The 24,797-nt window shown below is 36.2% G+C and overlaps 1 protein-coding gene across 2 annotated transcripts in view; it reads right to left on the bottom strand.

Annotated features, from left to right (window-relative positions):
- Positions 1-24,797, bottom strand: part of PDCD6IP (programmed cell death 6 interacting protein) — a 78,958-nt gene that overhangs the window by 8,924 nt on the left and 45,237 nt on the right. For both annotated transcript variants that reach the window (XM_010372978.2, XM_010372979.2), the window contains exons 11-15: positions 17,015-17,126; positions 15,127-15,296; positions 7,772-8,020; positions 6,506-6,640; positions 5,268-5,362 (exon numbers count right to left, since the gene is read on the bottom strand). In XM_010372978.2, the coding sequence (XP_010371280.1) occupies positions 5,268-5,362; positions 6,506-6,640; positions 7,772-8,020; positions 15,127-15,296; positions 17,015-17,126 (761 nt within the window). The remainder of the gene's footprint in view (positions 1-5,267; positions 5,363-6,505; positions 6,641-7,771; positions 8,021-15,126; positions 15,297-17,014; positions 17,127-24,797) is intronic.

Raw genomic sequence — 24,797 nt, 5'->3', positions numbered from 1 at the left:
AGAATAACTTGTATATTCACATAAAATATATACAGAATTGAGGATAAAAGATCTACAAATACACACAACTTATACTGATGAATCTCACAAACATAATGTAGAATAAAAGCCAGTCATAGAAGAAAGAGTACATAATATGTGATTCTATTTATATGCAATGCAAAAACAGAAGAAAGTAATCTATGTTCTCTCACAAGTTAGGATAGTGGTTGCCCTGGAAGAGAAAGATAAAGAAAGACTGACTGGGTGGATGCATTAACAATGCGTTTAGGGTGCTGAGAATTTTCTGTGTACTGATCTAAGTGCTGGTTGCCTGGGTGTACTCAGTTTGTGAACATTCAACAAGATATACACTTATGTATACTTTTCCAGTATACATTATATTCAGTAAGATTTCAAAGTATTTTGGCCTTGAGTATTAACAATGACTAACAAAATAAACTCTCAGATATTCAAAAGCTAATATTATTATATGGCCTACTTTTCCATCTTTCATTCACCTTTCAATCACTGAGCTGAAAATATCTGACAAGTGTATATAATAAATATACACACAAAGAGCAACAAACCTGATTTTTAAATTAGATATATGAATTATAAAATATCTAAAATGACAATATTCCAATCTTTCTTCCTTAGAATATCCAGAGCTTCCTTGTGCATAAACAAGTCAATTTCTATGTTTATTATTTTCTTCTTTTTTACACAAAGCGTACTCTACACACTGTTCTGCGTCTTTTTACCGTACCTATCTTGAAGATCTTTCCATATCAGTAAATTGAAAACATCCTGTTTTTTAAAATAGCTGCACAGCATTTCACTATACAAGTATACCTTTATTTCAGCAGCCCTGGTCACTTTATTTGTTTCTACTTTTTTACTGCTATTTGCAATGCAGAAATGAATAAGCTCATAAATATGTCATTTCTAGCATATTCTAACATATCCTCAGAACAGATTCCCAAAAACAGAACAGCTGGATTAAAGGATGTTTGCGTTAGTAGTCTTATTCTTTACAGCTAAACTGCCCAACACAAGGATTGCACCATTGTGTATTCTCATGGCAATATATAAAATCTATTTCTCCAACATGTGACAACAAAGCATTTTATCAAACTTTCGGATTCTTGCCAATCTGAAAAATATTATTTCAGACTAATTTTAATTTGTATTTTATAATGAATATGGGTATTCTTTTTATTTCATTTATTTAAGAGTCATTTATATTTCCTCGTCTGCAAAATTCTGTTTGCGTCTTTTCCTCAGTTTTCTATTGAGTTTTCTTCTCATCGATTTCTAGGAGTTCTTTTCTAAATAAAGTAAATTAGCCTTTTGCCTGTGAATAAGTTTCAAATATTGGATTCCCAATTTGACTCTGCTTACCATATTTCTGTGAGGAACTTATTCTTTTCTTTTTTTTTAATGCCTTCTGGAATTTAAGTAGGAGTTATTAGATGCTGCCCATCTCAGCTTTATTAAGGAATTCTCCATTCTATTTTACACCTTATACATCATTTACAAATTTCAAGTATGGTCCACTCACGACTTACTTTGGTATAAAGATAACTTTTATTTTCTAAATGGCTGGGCAGTTGTCCACAACCTCTTCTGGTTGGCTGAAGATCTTTTACACTAAATTCACATATGTATTTGAATCTATTTCTATTTTCTGTTCTGTCTTTGTCTAATCATGTACCAGCACCACTGTGTTTTAATTAAAGACGGTATTATATACCTTAGTATCTGGCAGAACTAGTATCCCTTCACTATTCTTTTTACTGTTTTCCTGGCTGACCTTGTTTCTTTTTCTACTTGAACTTTAGGATCAACTTGTCTAATTCCAAATGAAAAGCTGCTGACATTTTTAATCAAAAGTATGTTGAATGCATGTTTATTTCTTTATTTATGTTTGTTATTAGAGATAGGGTCTCACTGTTGCCCAGACTGGAGTACAGTGGCTATTTACAGGTACAATCATAGCGCACTACAACCTAGAACTCTAGGGCTCAAACCATCCTCCCACTTCAATCTCCCAAGTAGCTGGGACTAGAAGTGCATGCCATCACACCCAGTTGATGCATAAGTTAACTTAGAATTGACATCTTTATGAAGTTGAGTCATCCTATCCAAGAACATGTTTTTTAACTTGCTCAAGTCTTCTTTTGTGTCCTTGAAATAGTGTTTTCTTCACATAGATCTCAAATATTATAAACTTATATTTCATCTTTTTTGTTGCTATTTTAAGCAGATCTCTTCCTCCATCTTATCTTCTATAGGCTTATTTACATGAAAGTCACTGATTTCTACAAATTATATTTATGATCAACAACTTCAGTAATAATTATTTTATTATTTGCAGAGTTTTGGGGTTTTCTTGGGTTTTCAAGTAGTTGTACAATCATGTCTGTAAATAGTGCTAGTTTTACTTCTTCCTTTCCAATTTTTTAATTTCTCTCTCATGTGATTGCCTTGGCTGGTACTGCAGTACAGTATTTAAAAACAGTGCTGATAGTGGCATTTGTTTTCTGTTCTTGACTTGAGAGGGAACTCTTTATAGTGCTTCTCCATTAATCACTATACTGAGTTTTGGGCAGAAATATATACACACACATACATATATATATTTTCATGTTATGGAAGCATCTATCTTCTATCCTTATTTTACTGAGTATCAGAACACTCATTTTCTCAAATGCTTCTGCCTCATCTATCAAGACAAACCAGTGATCCTTCCTTTGATATAAAAACAATGAATACTGAATACTGGAACAAACGCCCCCCTCCACTTGGTCAATAAATCTTTTTTAACGTCCTGGTGACTATTACTGGCAAATACTTTATTTAGGACTTTTGCATCCATATTCATAATTGAAACTAGTCTGTAGACTGTTTTGTATTAATTTTTGTTAGATTTTTTATCATTAAGACTCATATGGAGAATACTCATCTTTTTTTAGGCTGTGGGGGTGGCTCACATCTGTAATCCCGATCACCTGAGGTCAGGAGTTCGAGACCAGCCTGGCCAACATGGTGAAACCCTGTCTCTACTAAAAATACAAAAATTAGCCAGGCGTGGTGGTGCACACCTGTAATGCCAGCTACTCAAGAAGCTGAGGCAGGAGAATTGCTTGAATCCAGGAGGCGGAGGTTGCAGTGAGACAAGATTGCATGATTGCACTCCAGCCTGGGTGACAGAGCAAAACTCCGTCTAAAAAAAAAAAAAAAAAACCTTTTTTTTTTTTTAAACACTTAGAACATTTTTAAAACATTCTATTTATTTGCTTTTTAGAGGTTTAGTAGAAATATTCTAAAAGCAACTGACCTGTTCTTTCTTAGAAGAAAATGGTAACTTCTCTCATAAACATGAGTAGAGAGGTGAATGAACACGAACATGTTCTCTGTTCATGAATATGAACAGAGAGATGAATAAAGATCTAGTTGCCTGAAAGGGTCATCAGTATAAGACTCTTTCAGCTCTTTATATTTATTACTAATGAATATAAACTTTAGGATCAACTTGTCTAATTCCAAATGAAAAGCTGCTGACATTTTTAATCAAAAGTATGTTGAATGCATATGTTTCTTTATTTATGATGGTCTTTTATGTACCCAAAGTACAGTTTGGATATAAAATCTTTAGCTTGTATTTACTATATGATATAAAATCTTTAACTCATATTTACTATCCTTGAGATTAAAACAATCACTCCACTCTCTTCTAGCATACAGAGCTTTCGGCCTAATTTTTTTTTGCCTTTTTATAAATTGACTTGATTGTTTTGCCTGACTGCTAAAGGATTCTGCCATTATCTTTTAAGGCCAATAATTTACATGCCTTGAAGCTGACAGTTCTTGATCATTTTCCCCTACCATATGATACACTCTTTCAACAACCTTCACTTACTTCAAGAAAATGTTCTTGAGTATCATTAAATAAGTGTTCTGTTTAGAGAACGTTAAATAACTGTTCTGTCTGGTTTTTCTTCTTTGAGAGAAATTCAATTTTGCATATATTAGGTCTTCTGTGCCCATTTTCTCTCTAATCCTTTGTAATTCTTTCTTGACTTTGATTTCATTTTAATTCCCTAATTTCTACTCTGCGTTCCTGTGTGTTCTTCAGCATTTATTCGCCTTTTGTGCTCCTTCCCATTTCATGACGGTTTTATTCTTCCCTTCTACTTCTTTCCTGAATTCTGACACCTCACATCTTATCACTTCCTGTTTTCTTACCATATTCCTGCAGTTCTGGAATTTCTGCTCAAAGTGTTCCTTAGAGTGCTCACAGTCCCCAACCTTTTTGGCACCAGGGACCAGTTTCGTGGAAGACAATTTTTCCACAGGGGAGTGGGAGATGATTTCAGGATGAAAGTGTCCCACCTCAGATCATCAGGCATTAGTCAGCGTCTCATAAGGAGCGCACAACCTAGATCCCTTACATGGGCAGTTCGCAGTAGTGTTTGCGCTCCTATGAGAATCTAATGCTATGGCTGATCTGACAGGAGGTGGGGCTCAGGCAGTAATACTCGCCCAGCCACCTGCCTGCCTGCCACCCACCTCCTGCTGTGCAGCCCAGTTCCTAACAGGTCACGAACTAGTACCAGTCCATGGCCCCAGGACTGGGGACCTTGGCCTTAGAATGACTGCCTTCTTACATTTGTTGTTGTTGTTGTTGTTTTGTTTAGTTCATGGTCAGATGTTTGCTCATAATTTTCATCTATTCTGTGGCAATATTATTTTGGTAAATGTTCTTCATCTATGAAGTTTTATTAAATTTTGTTAATGTTTTTTACCTTTTATCAGCACTGTGCTACTCTGTATTGATTACTCAGCAGAAAATGAGTTGCATGTTAACTGCTTTCTCGGCGGCCTCCTTCTGAAAGTGATTTTGCTGGTATTCTCTGAGCTATTCACGCTGTCTCCTCCATGTTCTACAGCTGTAGTTTTATGTAAGGAACCTATTTGCTACTTCAAAATAAATTGCTTGTATTTACTGGCACTTCCTGAGATCTGCCACCTGAACTGTTCTATCATTTCTGTGACCTCACTGTACTTCCTGTATCTAGAGTTTCTGCTTCTTTTCATCCTTTCATTCCCAGATTGTGCAGCTGTTTGCTTGTTGCTTTGTAAAATACTCGATCTAGTTCCTTCTTCCAGCAGAAAAGGAGGGAAATTGCTATCTCATATTACCAAATTCACACCAAAAGTCTCTACATGATTTTTTAAAAGAAAATTCTTTAAGTACAATTTGATACACAAAACAGACTTACTTCAAGAGTTCATCTCTTTCTGTCTTCCGCGCAAAAACTATATCACTGCATTTGTTCTGGAACCTGACCAGGATTTCAGTCAACTCATTGTAAAACTATAAGCAAAGAACAAATACAAGTAATGAACAAGAACAATTTTTTAATCCAGAGAGTAATGCGATCTAAAGCTAATTTGTCAATGATAGTTAAAGCCGAAGAACTGAAATCTGCATGAGATACATTCATACAATTTACTAGGCCCAACAACTTAATATTAAATGTGATCCAAGATTCCTAAAGAAAATAAAAATAAAATCATTTTTACAGAACATTATCATCAAAAATGTAACAAGTTAAAAGTTTCATGATCATGAAAATCTTCCTAATTCCTAGAGAAAAGTCAATTACTTAATAACATTAAACCTATTTAAGTGGAAGGATTAGGTTTTCATATTCACTACAGAAATGCAAGCACACTTCAGAAACCCTTAAAAGAATTTCTAAAGGCTCTCTGGAGGGTTTTCTCAGCTTACCTATTTAAACAAAGCATTTTAAACCAAATTAAAATGGCATTTTACTATCCTATTTGGAAGGCTTTGCAGTATTTTCACCCTTTCTTCGGAGGGTTTTACATTTGACCTACTGTATTTGTATCAAGGCAACTTTATTCAGTGAGTATTATGAAGTTAAGTACCAAAAGGAATTATGCATCTGAAAAAACTTGAAAGTCACTGCTCCCTCAAAAACAAAGTAATTGGTAAAAAGAAATATAAGCAAATTCCCTAAACTTTTTAAAGGACAACAAGAAAGTACTTACATATTTAGCAAGCCCTCTTGACACTTGGGCAGGCCACAAGCCTGTCCTCAGCAAACCACCACACAGAATATAAAAGTCATGCCCCCCACCTTTTCCATCACAAATCAGTCCCCAAATGAGTCAATACTCCTGTCCTCTCAAAATTCATCAAATTAGTCAACTTCCTATCCCTTAAAAAGGTGTCACTGACATCTCTGCTAATTCCTGCTACCTCGAATATTTATACCCCTTTTCTGCCAGTTGAAATATGCAATCCCATGAAATGCTGCCACCTTCATTAAGCTTTCTCCCTCCTGTAACAAACTTCGCAGAGGCAATAGCGTTAAAGCTAAAATTCCAAGCAAAGAGTAATTTGGTTCAACTGGAAATACCATTTAACTTCCAAACAATACGTTCACATCTGTACTTGCCAGCTATGATTCCTTTTGCATGTACTTCATACCTTTGTGCCCTCCTTCAAATTAGCTACAAGTTCAACAAAGTTGTCATATGCAGTAGCTAAATTCTTCAAAACTTCTTCTCTTAAGTTAGCTTCATTATTAGATTGTTTCATTTTCGAAAATTCCTGATGTGAGACCTTGTTAAAAAAGAAAGATTTATGTATTTACATTTATTTACAAAAGTAATATAGCTCATAACATTTTTATTGATCTTTTCCAATTATGAAAATCATATGTAATTAAATACATATCCAAAATTACTAGAATTACCTAGTATACTCTTTTGAAGTCTCATTATGCTTTAAATCTTTCTTAAGTAAAAATTTCAAAAATCCAATAGGAGTCAAAACAACCAATGACCATGGATTTCTATTAGTATATAACACTTGCAAAAAATATAACATGAAAATTATTTTACCTTTTGGAATATTTTATATCATATATAGATACAATATTTAGGAGTAGAAATATATGTTTAATTCTGCACGTTAACTATTAAAAGAGCAGAATTTCAAGTCTCTGTTAGTCCAAACTACCTATCCGTAAACACGAACACTAACTTCAAAATTCTCAACATATTTAGTTTGCATTATCTTTTAAAAAAATGACTGAAGTCTGTATGTATGTTAGCCATATAATTAAAGGTATCAATAATTCCAACTAATTTCGATTTTCCTCCTATATGGAATAAAAACCAAAGCTATTAAAAACTTGGAACCATGAAAAATATCTGAAGTATCAAGCACTCCTAAGTAATATGCAACATTTTAGTCATAGAAATGACTTTGTTTCTGCAGGGAGTGGTGGCTCACGCCTGTAATCCCAGCACTTTGGGAGGCTGAGGCGGAAGGATCATGAGGTCAGGAGATCCAGACCCTCCTGGCTAACACGGTGAAACCCGGTCTCTACTAAAAATGCAAAAAATTAACCAGGCATGGTGGCGGGCGCCAGAGGCTGAGGCAGGAGAATGGCGGGAACCCGGGAGGCAGAGCTTGCAGTAAGCCAAGATCGTGCCACTGCACTCCAGCCTAGGTGACAAAGCGAGACTCTGTCTCAAAAAAAAGAAAAAAAAAGAAATGACTTTGTTTCATAGATATAAACAAAACTCATGTGCCAAGTTTAATTTTACAAAATATACATGTATTAAGTTCTACTCTTAACTACAGATATTCTCCAATGTCATTTTCCTAATTGAATATAGGTTTAGTCCAGACATATCTTTTCTGTAATTTTTAAAACATAGATCTTATTAAATATATGAATTTCACCTGAATATTTTTAAGAAGTCCCTCCTGTTTCTTTAGAGATTCCTGGACTTTAGTTGTAAGACCTCCATAGACTCGATCTAGTTCAGTAACAGAAAGAGCTTCTTCATTTATCACACCATCTTGAGCCAGAGCTGTCAAAAACTTGCTTGTCATGTCAAAATTCACAGATTTCAAGTCATTCTCCAGACCCTCTCTTTCCTTCTTTACTTCATCAAGATTTGACAATAAGGATTTTAAGACATTTACAACCTAAACAATAAAAAAGACACCTTAGTTTAACTGAAAAAAAAAATTCGAAAAGGAAATAATATATAAAGGTTCATTCAGGCTAAGAGAGACATGGTTTCTCAGAGAGCCAAATATAAATTGAACGTCAGGTTTATATAGACAGACATTGTACCTTCAGTTGACTCAGATTAAAACAAAAGCAGCATTAATAACAATAGCAACAGCTATAATTTACTGAACTCTTATGTGTTAGGCACCATGCTAAACACTTCAGAAATATAATTTTATGTATTCCTTACAATACCCCATGGGGTATACATATTTATGACCCCTATTCCAAAGACAGGGATAATGAGTCTCAGAAAAATTAAGTGACACAGTTATACAGCTACTAAGGGGTAGAGATGAAATTTGAGACCTAAGTCTGACTAATTCCAAAACCAATCTCTTAGCCACTCTACACCATACTCCCTCCCGACCATAGCTGTGAAGCAGGCAAAGGTACGATTTTGTAGGTAAGTAGATATCCTATTTTGCCTAGAGAGACTGAGAGAGACATAGAGAAATAGAGGTGAACATAGAAATATAGACAGTTATGAAGCAAGCATGGTAGATGGAGAAATAGAAAAAGATACAGATATAAACCTATATACCACATCTATTTTATACACTGGGAGAGGAAGAAGGAAAGAGGGTTCTTGTGCCTCTCTTCAAATATCATTAAGAGTTTTAGGCCAGATGTAGAGGTTCGAGCCTGCAGTCCCAGCACTTCAGGAGGATCACCTGAGCCTAGGAGTTCTAGACCAGCCTAGGCAACAAAGTGAGACCCCATTTCTACATTTAAAAAAAAAAAAAAAAATTAGCTGGGCACAATGGTGTGCACCTGCAGTCACAGCTACTTCAGAGGCTGAGACAGGAGGATTGCTTCAGCCCAGGGGATCAAGGCTGCAGTGAGCCATAATCATGCCACTGCACTCCAGCCTGGGTGACAGAGAGAAACCTTGTCTCAAAACAAAACACAAAAACAAAACAGATTTATCTCTTGCATTCAGTCAAGACACTCTCTGACCTATACCCACATGATTTATAAACACCCCTTCATATTAATAGTGTTCAAGCGCCTTCTAATGAGCACTTTCAAGTTGCCCCTTTCACTCATCTCTTCATACTTTGCTAGGACCACCACCCAATCTCCCTATTCTGCTTGCCCCAATGATGCTCATAGAAAGAAAACTGGAGGAAAGACAAAGGAAGAAGAGGGCATCATGAGCCCTGTCTCCACCCGTCTTTCTCATTACCAGCAGCAATTTCAATTCCCATGGATCCCCCTACCAACTGCCTGTTTCTAAAAATTCCTATTCTACTCTTCCTTCCACAGTCTTAGTTAGCTCCTTGATAGGAATGTCCAATGTAACATCCCTTTGTGAAGACCAGAGACTTGAGGTTTCTTCTAAATGTAGGTGAATTTCCTTTTTGGCCTCATTTATACCCATATCTCCTAAATGGAAGGAAATGAAAGGAAGAGAAGGGGAAGGGAAAGGAAGAGAAGGGGGAGGTGCAGAAGAGAGGAAGGAATGGGGAAGGGAAGGAGAAAGGGAGTGGAGAAAGAAGAAAGTACAGAGGAGAAGGCTGTGGAAAGAGAAACATGATTCCCAGAAAACATCAAACCACAGAAACTCTAAAAGGAGGGAGGAAGAGAAAGAATCATACCTGGGTGGATATGACAAAGTCTGTTTAAAGACCTAGTAGAAGTTGGTATTAGATGACGTGAATAAAAATTGTCTTCCAAGTGACTTCCAGGATATATTATTAAATGAAAAAAAAAAGGGTGCAAAAGCATATCTAGTATACTGCAATTTCAGTAAGAGAGAAGGAAAATCAGAAAATAAATATACACATATATAATATGTATACATATGTATGCATAATTTTGGGGCAGTTTTGTTTTTGTTGTTCTTGCAAAAAGAAAATCAGTAAGGACAAACCAGAAACTAACAAATATGGTTACTTACAGGAAATATACAGGAAAGAAGTAGAACGAAAAGGAATGAAGCTTTCTGCACGTACCTTTTGAATCATGAACATTTACTCACTCAAAAAACAAGATTAAGTCAAAACTTGAATAAGGAAACAAATGAACTAATGGTCTACCAAAGTGAAACATAATTACATAGAAAAAACGTAATTACATAGGAAAAAAAAAAAAAAACACTTCAACTCTGACCATACTCCCTTAGAGACTATAATGGACTTAGTTACTGTGCAATCAAGGACAGGTTACTACTTAGAAAATCCAATTTTCTCAACTGCAAAATGGGCATAATAGTACCTATGTCAGGACTGTTGTGAAGACTGAGATAATCTATATAAAATGCTCAACATAACTTCTAACAAAGGGTAAGTATTCAATCACATTACCTAGATTAGGAAGAAAAGTTAACCGCAACTTCCATGGTATCTAACAAGATGGATACAGAAGCTTTCTAACCAGCCTGATACAGAGGGCCAAACAGTTAACAAATCCTGTGATATTCAAAAATGCAATAATTCTAACTTTATGGGAAAAAAATGCCATTTCAAACAACCAATTTATGAACAAACTTGTGGACTACCACACAAAGATAGAGATCCCTTGTATTATGAACATCTTTTTAAAAAACTGCATATGCAGTACACTAGTTTAACATAATTCAGATTATATGACACTGGCCTCATTTTAACAGAGTAAATGAAGTAGAAAATGAATTAAACTGCTTCCACAAATGACTAAGATAATAAGAAAATCACTGCCTACATTTTCTTATAAATTCAAATTTGAGGTTTAATATGTTATCAAAGTATATAAATAATTAGAATCCTAGGGTATTTATTTGTTACATACAGCTCCAGCCATCTTTCAACTGCAATTAAATGTATCCCTTTATTAAGTTAGGCTGCCAGTGATGATCATTCAAACAAATACTTTTTGTTTTGGGAACCGTTCTAGATGCTATGGACACAACTACTAACAAAAACAATCTTTACCTTCATTTGGGCACCAGAGAGGATTAAATAAATATGCAAAGGGGAGGATTAAACAAATACACAAAAATAGAATAATGTGGGTAGACAATGACAAAGATGGAGAAGAGGTGACATCTGAGACTAATGAAAAAGAGGTAATAGCCACGGAAATGGGAAGAAAGCCCTGCACAGAAGGAAACGCAAATGTAAAAGTCCTGTGGCAGGCAAAAGCTTGGCAGGATCAAAGGAAAGAAAAAAAGGCCACTCTGGCTCAAGCAAAGTAAACAAAAGGCAGAACAGCAGATGAGGTCAAACAGAACGGCAGGAACGGCATCACCTAGGTTGTCAATACTTTGTCTTTTAATCAGGAACTTACAAACTTTTTTGGTAAAGGACCAAACAGAAAATATTTTTGCCTCAGTAGGCCACAGTCTCTGTTGCAGCTCTTTAACTCTGCTTTGTAGAGTGAAAGACAATGTGTAAATGAACGAGCGCAGCTATGTTTCAACAAAAATGTATTAACAAACACTGAAATCTGAATTTTATATAAAGCCCATATATTAAAAGTCTTTTGATTTTTTTTCAGCCATTTAAAAAATGAAGTAGAAAGCAGAGTTTTACATTTAAAAAATGTAAAACTCATTCTTAGCTCACAGGCCATACAAAGAGAAGAGGCAGGCTGGATTTGGCCCACAAGCCACAGGTTCCTGACCCCAGTTTTAGATTTAAAACCCTCTGTAGCATTTAACAGTACCAAGTACAATATGAGACACAAGAAATGCCCTTAATGGGCTGGGCGCAGTGGCTCACGCCTGTAATCCCAGCACTTTGGGAGGCCAAGGCGGGTGGATCATGAAGTCAAGAGATCGAGACCATCCTGGCCAACATGGTGAAACCCCGTCTCTACTAAAAATACAAAAATTAGCTGGGCATGGTGGTGCACACCTGTAGTCCCAGCTACTCGGGAGGCTAGGCAGGAGAACTGCTTGAACCCAGGAGGCAGAGGTTGCAGTGAGCCAAGATTGCACCACTGCACTCCGCCTAGGTGACAGAGTAAGACTCCAACTCAGAAAAGAAAAGAAAAAGAAAAAGAGCTGCTCGGGAGGTTAGGCAGGAGAATTGCTTGAACCCAGGAGGCAGAGGTTGCAGCGAGCCAAGATTGCGCCACTGCACTCCAGCCTGGGTGACAGAGTAAGACTTCATCGCAAAAAAAAAGAAAAGAAAAGAAAGAAGGAAAGAAAAGAAAGAAAGGAAAGAAAAGGAAGAAAAGAAAGAAAGAAAAGCAAGAAAGAAAGCAATAAAGAAAGCAAGAAAGCAAGCAAGAAAGAAAGAAAGGCCCTCAACGAAATCTTCTATTTTACTTTTATAACCTTGTCATTTTATTTTCAGAAAAGGCAAATAAGCGACTCTCTCTATAGCAATGAAAGCAGAAACTTGATACATTTACCCTACACTAAAGGTAACCTAGAAGAGTTTTTTTATGTTAGGGACCAAGGTGCTCAGCACAGTTCTGGAATAGTAGGCCTTCAAAAAACACTCGGTGAGTAAATAAACAAACAGATTCCAGCCATTCTCAGTATGTCTATAAACTTTCTGTCATGAGAAATCAGGAGTAAAAGCTGTGTTTGCAGATCCTCCACAAGTCTGTGAATCCAAAAAAGGCACTCCTCTGGGAGGGCACACAGTTTTAAACAGTTCTCTTTATGCTGTACCTCTAAGGAGGTAAAGGGTTTTTTTAAAGGTACCCCTGCCCACCCCCCATTACTCCCAGCAGATGTAACACTTTGAGTGTAACTGAACATCATCCTTGTGCAAAAAAACAGATGTTCCTTCCTCTGGCTAGACTCAGCCCCATATACGTTAGGGCCAAGGCTTGGCCAGCCAACCACAGACTAGACTTCAGGCCACAGTAGATCATAGGCAACCAATCACAAGCAGTGATCCTAGGTATTTAATATAAAAATTTTTAAATACAGATGACCACTAGTCTGCAAAATTTTTCAGAGTATCTCAATATGTAAAACCAGATGCCTGAAGAGACTGAAAATAAGTAACTAGACAGTAGGCTTCTTCACAATAAAAGAAAAAAACAGCCCTACCATCAAACTTGGACTTTTTAATAAAACGTGTACATTGCATCACTCTAATCAGCAATCAAAAAACTCAGTTTTTATCATAAAAATTCTGGCTAAAATGTGTCATCAACTATTATGACAACCATCTGAAATAGCTTTGATAAACCTGATGCTTGCCTTATTTGATAAAGGCATATGACAAATGAATGTACAGACAGTACTGAAATTTTTGTGGTTCCCTGTCAAGAAAATCTAGCTTCCATAAAATTACTTCATATTGACTATAAAAGTTCCTTTCTCCTGTGTAACACAACTAAGGATTAACAAAACTGATAAAACTGAATAAAATATCAACAAATCAGTGCATACTAATGCAGATTTTGCTTAGCACAAACCATTTTTGCTTTTCTACTGAAAGCTGAAGAATCAAGGGATGAAAGCCACATAATTCTGAGTCATGTACAAGACACCAAAAAGAATACAAAGAGAGTACTAAACAGAGATCTTTTTCTAAAATAAAAAAGGTACCAGAATTTATTGCTGTTCCAAGGGTCTGCAGTTTCTTCTTCGGGTTCTTTGCTCTTCACAAGTTAATCTTCTGACCACCTCCCTTTTCTCCCCTACGTCCTCAAAGCAACTAACTCATATTACTTGTTCCATTGGGTTCCCCTGTTAGATTCAGGTTCAATGCACATTCAACTATGTAGCTTTCTCTTCCCTTTGAGAGGTGCCCAGTACCTGTGCATTTACCCTACACTAAAGGTAACCCTGAGGAGTTTTTTGTCTCTTTATGTTAGGGACCAAGGTGCTCAGCACTGTTCTGGAATAGTAGGCCTTCAAACACTTGGCGAATAAATAAATAAACAGATTCCAGCCATTCTCAACATGTCTATAAACCTTCTGTCATGAGAAATCAGGAGTAAAAGCTGTGTTTGCAGATCCTCTGTACCTCTGATAACTCTCTAGACACAGCCACTACTCAGCCCTTCTCCGATCCTACACGTTTACTTTTTCTGCCTATCCACTCTTTTCTCGTAATGCGCTAATCTCTTAAGAAGCCTCTGATGAGAACTGCTCCAAATTACTGAAATTTAAGTACTTCATCTAAATCCCCGTAACATACTTCCTATACTTTCCCTGTGACATTTTTAAACTTCTTCCCTATATTACAGTCATCCTTGTACATGACTAATATTCCACAATGGATCATAAATTGAGGGTAAAGCCTGTGTATAATTCATATGTTAATTTTCCAATGTACCCACCATAGTGCCTTACACAGAGCAGATATCCAGTAGGTCTTGGAATAAATATATGAAATATATAAAATGCTTCTATGGAAAGACAAATAAGGAATGAAACTAATACTTTTCAGAACTTACTATGCCAGGAAATTCACTGTTTTCAGCAGTATTTCTTGCACTTTGGCTTGTTTTCCTGTGCAGATATTTGGGACCTCTATCTTATTCTACTAACTTACCCTACCTCCAATGGTAGGCCATTAAATTATACTTGCACTTTCTCTTCTTTTAGGACTTTCCAAATCAGATGCCCTACTATTCGACTTTCTCTTTCTTGTCATCAGAAGAAATACCATGATGGTGCTATCCATTTATTAACATGCACACCTTGTCAATCTTCATTTCAAAGGTAGTCCCAGTGAAACAAGGTGGAAGGGAGTATAGAACACTGTAAGAAATAAAGAATTTGTGTATCTGGCCATAGCCAGTCCTTTCATTTCAGGAAATGTCTATACTTCCAAGTTTCTCTCTTTTATAAAACCTGAATTAAATAATGTTGACCTGTGAAGTATCTAAAATTTAGTTCAAAAAAGGGCATTCAATAAATGGAAGTTACTATTATAGGATAGTTAATATTAGTATAATTATCTATTACACAGTCTATATACTACTTTAAATATAACAACCCCAATTTATTTCTGCATTTTTTTAAAGATGACAATAAGAAAATTGGCAGTTCTTTATATAAAATGGCTTGAATGTGGTTTTCTTAAGCAGATGACAACCCACATCAAAATGCCCTTCTTACCTCACTGCCCTGCATGGTCTTTGCTGGATTAGCAGAAGGGATGGCAGCATTCAGCTCAGGCTCTGGCTTACACAAAAGCACGATGGTGTCACGATGAGACTGGTAACATTCTTTCACTTGTCCATCTGCTTGCACAGCTTTATCTAAAACTGTTCTGAAGTTGGTTCCCTCTGGGAGAAAATAAAAGTTTCGAGAGCATAGAAGTGATTCTAACAGCAACGTTTATGGGCTGGTTATATGTTGAGTTCTAGTCTCCAACTTTACTTATCTTCCCCTTCTATAAGGACCCCTATTCACTTAACAATAAAAATAGCTCCTAATAGTCTTTGCATTCTCGTTTTTGGAAAGATGACAAAATCACTTATAAAATCAAATGCATAGCTATACCTTAAAATTTACTTGGTGGTTACTATCTGCCAAATAAAAGCTAATTAATATTAATCTTTTCCTACAACTCATGAATGTAGGAAGAAATCATTCTCTCCAAAAATTGGTCCATTTATTTTATTTATTTATTTATTTATTTATTTATTTATTTATTTATTTATTTTTAGTAGAGACGGGGTTTCACCGTGTTAGCCAGGATGGTCTCGATCTCCTGACCTCGTGATCCGCCCATCTCGGCCTCCCAAAGTGCTGGGATTACAGGCTTGAGCCACCGCGCCCGGCCTGGTCCATTTATTTTAAAAGTACTCCTCTCTCAAAAGAGCAATGTGACTTAAAAAAAAAAAAGATTTATTTTTAGAAACATCTCAATAATATACAAACTTTTTACAAAGATAAGTAAAACTAATCTGCAGCCACCAAGAAGACAGCATTTATCTCAGCTAGCACAAAATCTTAATAATCAAAGTCTTAAGAAGCACAAATTTGGCCTCAAAATAACTTAAAGCTCTTTTTTTTTTTAACCACCCAGGATTCACTACTAAATGAAAAAAAATTACAAAACCATAAATGCAATATGCCCTCATTTATGTTTTTAAAATATACGCAGGGGCCAAGCATGGTGATTCAAGCCTATAATCTCATCTGTTTGGGAGGTGGAGGCAGGTGGATCACTTCAGCCCAGGAGCTCACGACAAGCCAGGGCAACATGGTAAAACCTCATCTCTGCAAAAAATACAAAAATTAGCCAGGCGTGGTAGCACGTTGTCTATAGTGTCAGCTACCCAGAAGGCTGAGGTAGAAGCACTGCTTGAACCTGGGGGTTGAAGCCCCCTGGAGGCTGGGGCTGCAATGACCTATGATCCTGCAGCCTGGAGTGACCTATGTCACTCCAGCCTGAGTGACAGAGTGAGACTTTGTCTCAAAAAAATAAATAAATAAAAGAAAACATGCACAGAGCTTGGAATAGAAAATGAAAGTTGGAGGATCATTTTAATTTTCACTTTATACCCTTCTTAAGAATCTGTACTTCTGGCCGGGCGCGGTGGCTCAAGCCTGTAATGCCAGCACTTTGGGAGGCCGAGACGGGTGGATCACGAGGTTAGGAGATGGAGACCATCCTGGCTAACACGGTGAAACCCTGTCTCTACTAAAAATACAAAAACTAGCCGGGCGAGATGGCGGGCGCCTGTAGTCCCAGCTACTCGGGAGGCTGAGGCAGGAGAATGGCGTAAACCCGGGAGGCGGAGCTTGCAGTGAGCTGAGATCCGGCCACTGCACTCCAGTGCGGGCGACAGAGCGAGACTCCGCCTCACAAAAAAAGAATCTGTACTTCTGACAATGGGCAGATTACTTTTGCAAACTTTTTTAATCTTTATACTAAAACTGAGGAAAAACAATTTCAGTAAAAATGAATTTACAACTGAGCCTAATTTAATCATGCAAAAATGTGGGTCCAAATTGGGAATTTATTTAAATGAAGGTCATTTATAAACATTTTTACCTGCTCTTAAAGGCTTATACAGTTCATTGGATGGTGTCCTTTGCCAGCGTTCCTTAAATTTTGCTCTTAAATCATTATCAGTTGCTTCTTCTTCATCCAACAACCTTAATGACTTTAAACAGAAGCAAAAAGAACCCTGAAATGTCATTTCTGGTATAAAAAATTTAAAGCATTAAACAAATGTTCATACACAATATAAGTGAGAATTTGGTGAGATGGGAATATTAGGTTAGAATACAAATCGACTTCTTTCTTGCAGACATCTAAGTTATAATGCATTTAACAAAAAGTCTTATAAATTTAAGGCTGAATTAGCTATTACCTTTCTCAGTTAAAAAAAAAAGGAAAAATAAATAAGAGACTATTTACATCCATATACCAATTTAAAGAAAGTTTTAAGATTAAAATAAATAGAAGCCATAAATAAAACAAAGGGGAAAACTGATCAATTACATGAAAATAAAAGATTTAGACTTCCATTCCAATACAACAAACAGAAAATTATGTTTACATATTTTTAAATGTCTTTTTAATGCATAGATAAGATGACAGGATAGTAGGGGGCCAGAAACACAAGAAAATACTAATCTACCAGTAGACACAGTGCTAGCACCAGCAATATATGACAATTCCTGATAGCTCAGGACAAAGAATAGCAAACTTCTGTCAAACACCACAGAGTAAATATTTTAGGCTTTGTGGGCCACAGTCCATGTCACACAGAATTCTTCTTCTTTTTTGACAATGCTCTAAAAAAGATAAAAATTATCCTTAACTACAAAAGCAGGCGACAAGCCAGCATTTGGCCCACCATCCATAGTTCACCAGCTGTGTAGTTCACCATTGGCTTGGATTGTGAATTTAGAACATGGAAAGTCAACAAGAAACATAGGTAGGGACAATAAAAGGTGAGAGGTCAGATCAAAAGCACTCTCCACCTTCAAACCAGTATACTTCCAAATAGGTGATTCTCAGTGGATGAATCTTTCAAACAGAAAACTGCCCTACAGAAGAAAACATGCCTATCTGAAGAAGTATTATCTGAGATTTCTGATCAAAAGCCTGAACTTGGGACTAGAAACCACACTATCTGTGTGACACAAAGTCCTAAGGTAAATTACTACTATAATTAAAAGATTATAAAAGAAAGGAAAAAACTTCCAGTTTAAGGAGGTGCCAGGTATATAATGCCTTTTTATGGCAGAAGCGAACACAAATCCTTTCTAGAATTCACCTTAAACCCAGATCTCAATTAATTCCCACAAATAAATTACAGGAAATACGAATGCACAATCAAAACTCACTGAACACTAAATGCAATACAGTATTCTGCACTGGATCTTGGAACAGAAGGAGGAACACTGGTGGAGTAACTGGTAAAATCTGAGTAACAATACTGTACAAATGTCAATTTCCTAGTTTTAACAAATGTGCCATGACGGCATAAGATTTTAACTTTCGGGGAAGCTAGGTGAAAAATATACAGGAACCTTCTACACTAAATTTGCAAAGTCTCTGTAAATTTGAAACTATTTTTTAAAGTTTTAAAGTAAAAAACAGTAACAAAAAAAACACCAGAGAAAACAAGCCACCATAATCAAGAATCAGCAAAAATTACAAATCATAGAATCAAACCCACAAAAACTACAGATATTGGAATTATAAGATAAACAATATAAAATATATTTAATATATTTTAAGAAAATAGGGATAAATTAAAGGGTTTAACCTTCCAGGTTAAGACAAATTAAATTAAAAAGAAAAATCTTGCTACATGCTATTTACAAATGACACACCATAAGGGCATAAGAGTTGAAGAGCAAAGACACTACAAGAAAACTACAAAGCAGTATCTCTTATGAATATAAACACAATATCTTTAACACAATACTATCAATACAAATCCAGCAGCACATTAAAAGGATTATATACCATGACAAGTAGGATGTCCCAGGAATGCAAAAGTGATTCACACCTGAAAATCAATTAATAGAATATTCCACATCAGTAGAATGAAGGAAAAACCATATGATCATCTTAAGAGATGCAGAAAAAATATTTGACAAAATCCAACACTCATAACCAAAATACCTCAACCAACTAGAAGGAAACGTCCTCAACCTCATAAAGGCCATCCAAGAAAATCCTACAAACATACTTAATAGTGAAACACTGGAAGCTTTCCGCCTAAGATTAGGAACAAGACAAGAATGTCCACTCTCACCATTCCAACACTGTCACAGTCCAACTCACCAGTCCAACGCTGCACTGGCCAGGGCAATTAGACTACGACAACAACAAAAAGGCATGCAAATTGAAAAGGAAGTTGTAACACTACCTCTACTTGCAGATGATATGACCTTATATATATAGAAAATCCTAAATAATCCACAAAAAAAACTATTAGAAATAATAAATTCAGCAAAGTTGCAGAATATTAAACCAGCTGCATTTCTATACTCTACCAATGAACAACCCAAAAAGGAAATTAGAAAACAATTCCATTTACAATAACATCAAAAAACAATAAAATACTTAGGAGTAAGTTTAACCACAGAGGGACAAGATATTTACACTGAAAATTACAAAACAATGTTGAGAAAAAAGACCTAAAACACTGGAAAAACTTCCTGGGTTCATGAATTGGAAAACTTGATATTGTTAAGACTGGCAATTCTCCCCAAACTGATCTAAAGATTCAATACAATCTTTAACAACCTTGTAACTGTTTATTTTTGCAGAAATCAGCAAGCTGATCCTAAAATTCATATGGAATGGCAACAGACTGCAAACAGACAAAACAATGTTGCAAAAAAAAAGGAAAGTTACAGGACTTACACCTGTTTCAAAACTTACTACACAGCTACATTAGTAAAATCAATGTGGTAATGGCCTAAGTATAGACATATAAATCAAGCGATTTTCCAGGAAGGTGCCAAAACCATTCTCTTCAATAAATGGTGCTGGAAAAAACTGAATAACTAAACGCAAAAAAAAGAAGTTGGACCCTTACCTCACATCACATACAAGATTTAATTCAAAAGGAATTAGACTCCTAAACCTAAGAGTTAAAACTGTAAAACTCGGCCAGGTGCAGTGGCTCACGCCTGTAATCCCAGCACTTTGGGAGGCTGAAGCGGGCATACCACAAGGTCAGGAAATCGAGACCATCCTGGCTAACATGGTGAAACCCCGTCTCTACTAAAAATACAAAAAATTAGCCAGGCGTGGTCGTGGGTGCCTGTAGTCCCAGCTACTTGGGAGGCTGAGGCAGGAGAATAGTGTGAACCCGGGAGGCGGACTTTGCAGTGAGCCGAGACCGCGCCACTGTACTCCAGCCTGGACTCCGTCTCAAAACAAACAAACAAAAAAAACACTATAAAACTCAGCCGGACGAAATGGCTCACACCTGTAATCCCGGCACTTTGCGAGGCCGAGGCAGGCAGATCATCTGAGGTCAGGAATTCGAGACCAGCCTGACCAATATGGTGAAACCCTGTCTCTGCTAAAAAAATACAAATTTAGCTGGGTGTGTTGGCACATGCCTGTAATCTCAGCTACTTGGGAGCCTGAGGCAGGAGAATCGATTGAACCTGGGAGGAGGCAGCTGCAGTGAGCCGAGATCTCGCCACTGCAATCCAGCCTGGGCAATAAGAGCGAAACTCTATCTCAAAACAAAACAAAAAAAAAAACTGTAAAACTATAAAAGAACAAATTAAGTCTTCATGACCTTAAATTTTTGGCAATGGAATCCTAAATATAACACCAAAAGCACAAGCAACAAAGAGACAGATAAACTGTATTGTATCAAAAGAACTTTCCTCCATCAAAAAAAATACTATCAAGAGAATGAAAAGACAACCCACAGAATGGGGGGAAATATTTGTTAATCATATATATAATAAGGTCTAGTATCCAAAATATATAAAGAGCTTTTATAATTCAACAACAAAAAGACAACCCAATTTTTAAAAGGGCCAAAGACTCAGACATTTCTCCAAAGAAGGCACATAAATGGCAACCAAGCACATGAAAAGATGCTCAATATCGCTGATTATTAGGAAAATGCAAACCAAAACCACAATGAGATACCACTTCACACACATTAGGGTGACTGTACTTTTTTTTAATGGACAATTATAAGGGTTGGTAAGGATATGGACAAACTGGAACCCTCACACACTGCTGGTAAAAATGTAAAATGGTCCAACTACTGTGGTAAAGAGTTTGACAGTGCCTCAAAAGTTAAACCCACCAAACGACTCAGCAACTGTGCTCCAGGTATATGCCCAAGAAAATTAAAAACAAATATTGAAACAAAAATTGTACACATACAGCAGCATTACAGTAGTCTCCCCCTTATCCATGGTTTTGCTTTCTGCAGTTTCAGCTACCCGAGTTCAACCATGGTTGGAAAATATTAAATGAAAAACCTCAGAAATAAACAGTTCACAAGTTTTAAATTGTACACAGTTCTGAACAGTGTAATGAAATCTCTTGCTCCTGGCTCCTCCTGCCTGGGTTATTAATCATCCCTTCATCAAGTGTATCTGCGCTGTATATACTATCTGCCAGTTAGTCACTTAGAAGCCATCTTGATTATCAGATTTAAAAAAACAAAAAATACTAAGGTTCACTACTATCCAAAGTTTAAGGCCTCCACTGGGGGTCATGGGACATATCCCCTGCAGATAAGGTGGGGACTACTATATGTGGAATTGTCAAAAAGTGGAAACAACCCAAATATCCATCAACTGAGGAAAGGATAAACAAAATACAGTATAAGAATACAATGGAAGGCCGGGCGTGGTGGCTCAAGCCTATAATCCCAGCACTTTGGGAGGCTGAGACGGGCGGATCACGAGGTCAGGAGATCGAGACCATCCTGGCTAACACGGTGAAACTCCGTCTCTACTAAAAAATACAAAAAAAATCTAGCTGGGCGAGGTGGCGGGCGCCTGTAGTCCCAGCTACTCGGGAGGCTGAGGCAGGAGAATGGCGTGAACCCAGGAGGCGGAGCTTGCAGTGAGCTGAGATCCAGCCACTGCACTCCAGCCTGGGCGACAAAGCGAGACGCCGTCTCAAAAAAAAAAAAAAAAAAAGAATACAATGGAATATTATTTACTCACAAAAAGAAAGGAAGGACTGATACATGCTACAATGTGGATGAACCTTAAAAACATCATGCTAAGTTAAAAAAGCCAAACTCAAAAGACCGCATATTGCATGATTCCACTTATATGAAATGTCCAGAAGACATTTCAATAAATCCACAGAGACAAAAACTAAATTAGTGTTTGGCAAGGGCAGGGGAAAGGGAGAACGAGGAGAGACTGTTTATGGGTGCAGGCTTTCTTTTAGGGGGATGATACTCACACAACACTGCAAATATACTGAAAACCACTGAAACATACACTTTAAGGAAATTAATGGAAATTTTTATGTTATGTGAATTTTACCAAAAAAAAACCTACATGCAGTAAGATAAATATAGGTAAGTTTTTAAAACGAGGAATTAGAAATCTTAGAAATGAAAAAGATCAATAAAATTAACAACAATAAAACCACTAAATAGAATGGCTTAAGAATGTTAAAAAACACAGCTGAATAGCCTATTAATGAGCTGGAAGGCTGGCCTAAGATAGTCTCCCTGAAAGAAGAACAAGAACACAAACAGGAAATGTTAAAGATAATGTTAAGTTATACGTAGAACTGATACTATCAATCTAAAAGAAATTCATGAGGAGATTATGGAAAGAATGGACAAAAACGAATGAACGAACAGAATCCATGGATAGGGATCTAAGACTTAAAGATCCTAAGTATGATAAATTATTATTTAAAAAAAAAAACTAGTGAACACTTCAAATTTATAAAAATCAAGACCAAAATAAAATTTCTAAAAGCTACCAGAGATGAACACTCAAAAAGAGTATCAGCTTTACAACTTAAATTTACAACTTACTTAAAAATCAGACTCTCCAAGTACAAGTGACAGAATAACACACACAAGGCTGTTAGGAACATCAAATAAGATAAATAAAGGTACCTCATATTAAATTAGACAACAGACTTATGCATAAACACTAATGTGAGTTTTTTTATGTTTTCACATTAATATTTCTAAAGATGCTTCTCACAATTGACACATTAGACAATGTTCCTATCAAAAAAAATTTACAAAACCAAACATACATATTCCAATTAATAGCAACTTAAAAGGAAATACAGTTAATATTTACATAACTACTAAGTAGTACACACAAATTCCACTTCACAACTATCTTATTGGCTAACTACTATTAACCCTATTTTTTTGGATGATCAATTGAAACATGAAGATATTAAGTACTTCACCCCAAGTCACAGGTAGGTTTAAGAGCTGGGAATCAAATCCAAATACAACTCTACATTCTGAGTCCTTAACCAATGAATTATGTGTAAACTACAAACTATTAAATGATGATTTACTCTTACTTCTATTTGCTAAATGTCCCAAGACTGCTTTTCATTTGATGTGCTATGCCTGCATTTCTTAGTGTTTGTATCCTCCCTATCAGACAATTACTTCTTGCTGCTGCCACTTGCATACGGTCTTATACAACACTCTCCACGTTCTTCTCCCTATGGCTAATAAAGAAATTATTAGACATAATTTAAAAAAGGACATTAGAAAAATGTCCTTTCAGTGAAACACCAGATCACGTGCTTTTTTACTCACAAATCAACAAATTTTAAAGAACTATAAGGTACAACAGTGTTTGTCAAATTTTAATAGGCACACACAAATTACTTGGGAATCTTGTTAAAATTCAGATCCTGATACAGTCGGTCTGACATGGGGCCTGAGATTCTGCATTTCTATCAAGTACAACACAGAAAAGCTTTAGTACTGAAGTATGTAATACCAATTATGTTTTCTTTAGTTTTTCTGTTTATTGACTGTGTCTACACAAATAAGGCTGGTGAATGTTAACTGTATAATTAATATAGAACCCCTCATAAATAGCAGCTTTCTCAAGCCAACAACGCAGTAAATTTCCACCTTAACCTTTTTCAAAAGCTGATTTGGATTGAAAGGTGAGTAACAATCACCATCTCATCATCATTACAGTTAGAGTAAATGCAATATACCATCATCATTAAAGGAATATAATAGTAATAGCTGTAACTTATTAAAGCATATCCTATATGTCCAAAGGCTAGGCATCTTTCTGTTCTAGCTTAATTAATGATCTAAATAACCCTGGGAGGTAAATATTCTCATCCACAAGACTCACACTCTCTCAAGTACTCTGCCCCTACCCCAAAGTACTTGGAAATGGTATAAATACAATATCCTCTGAAAGTTAACTGAAAAATCAAAACATCATAGATTAAAGCATTGATAAGTCATCTAAAGAGATAACATGACTCCTAAACTGGCAAAAGCCCATATAACCAGTGAAATGTATTTTTGCTAAAGAAAGAAACTTTTATGAATTAGGGGGAAGAGGTGAAAGCACTATAAAAAGAGAATAACACTGGCAAACAGTTAGCTTTTCATGATCACCAAGAAAGTTGATCTGCCTATGTATAAAATAAGTCAATAATTACAAAGACTGAACAGTCTGTATAATAGTTAATTTCTCTTGGTATACTAGTTTTACACAGTGGTCATTTGAGTTTAATGTGTACTTACCCTTAAGATAAGAATGAAACCCATTCTCACTCAACCAGAATTTCTCTTATGCTAAATAGAAGGCTCTGGGCCACAGTAAATTCACCAAAGTGATGAATACTA

This window comes from Rhinopithecus roxellana, chromosome 1 (assembly GCF_007565055.1).
Source record: "Rhinopithecus roxellana isolate Shanxi Qingling chromosome 1, ASM756505v1, whole genome shotgun sequence".
Classification (NCBI taxonomy): Eukaryota; Metazoa; Chordata; class Mammalia; order Primates; family Cercopithecidae; genus Rhinopithecus; species Rhinopithecus roxellana.
The sequence above is the reverse complement of the archived record's forward strand: the minus strand, read 5'-3'. Positions and strand labels throughout refer to the sequence as shown.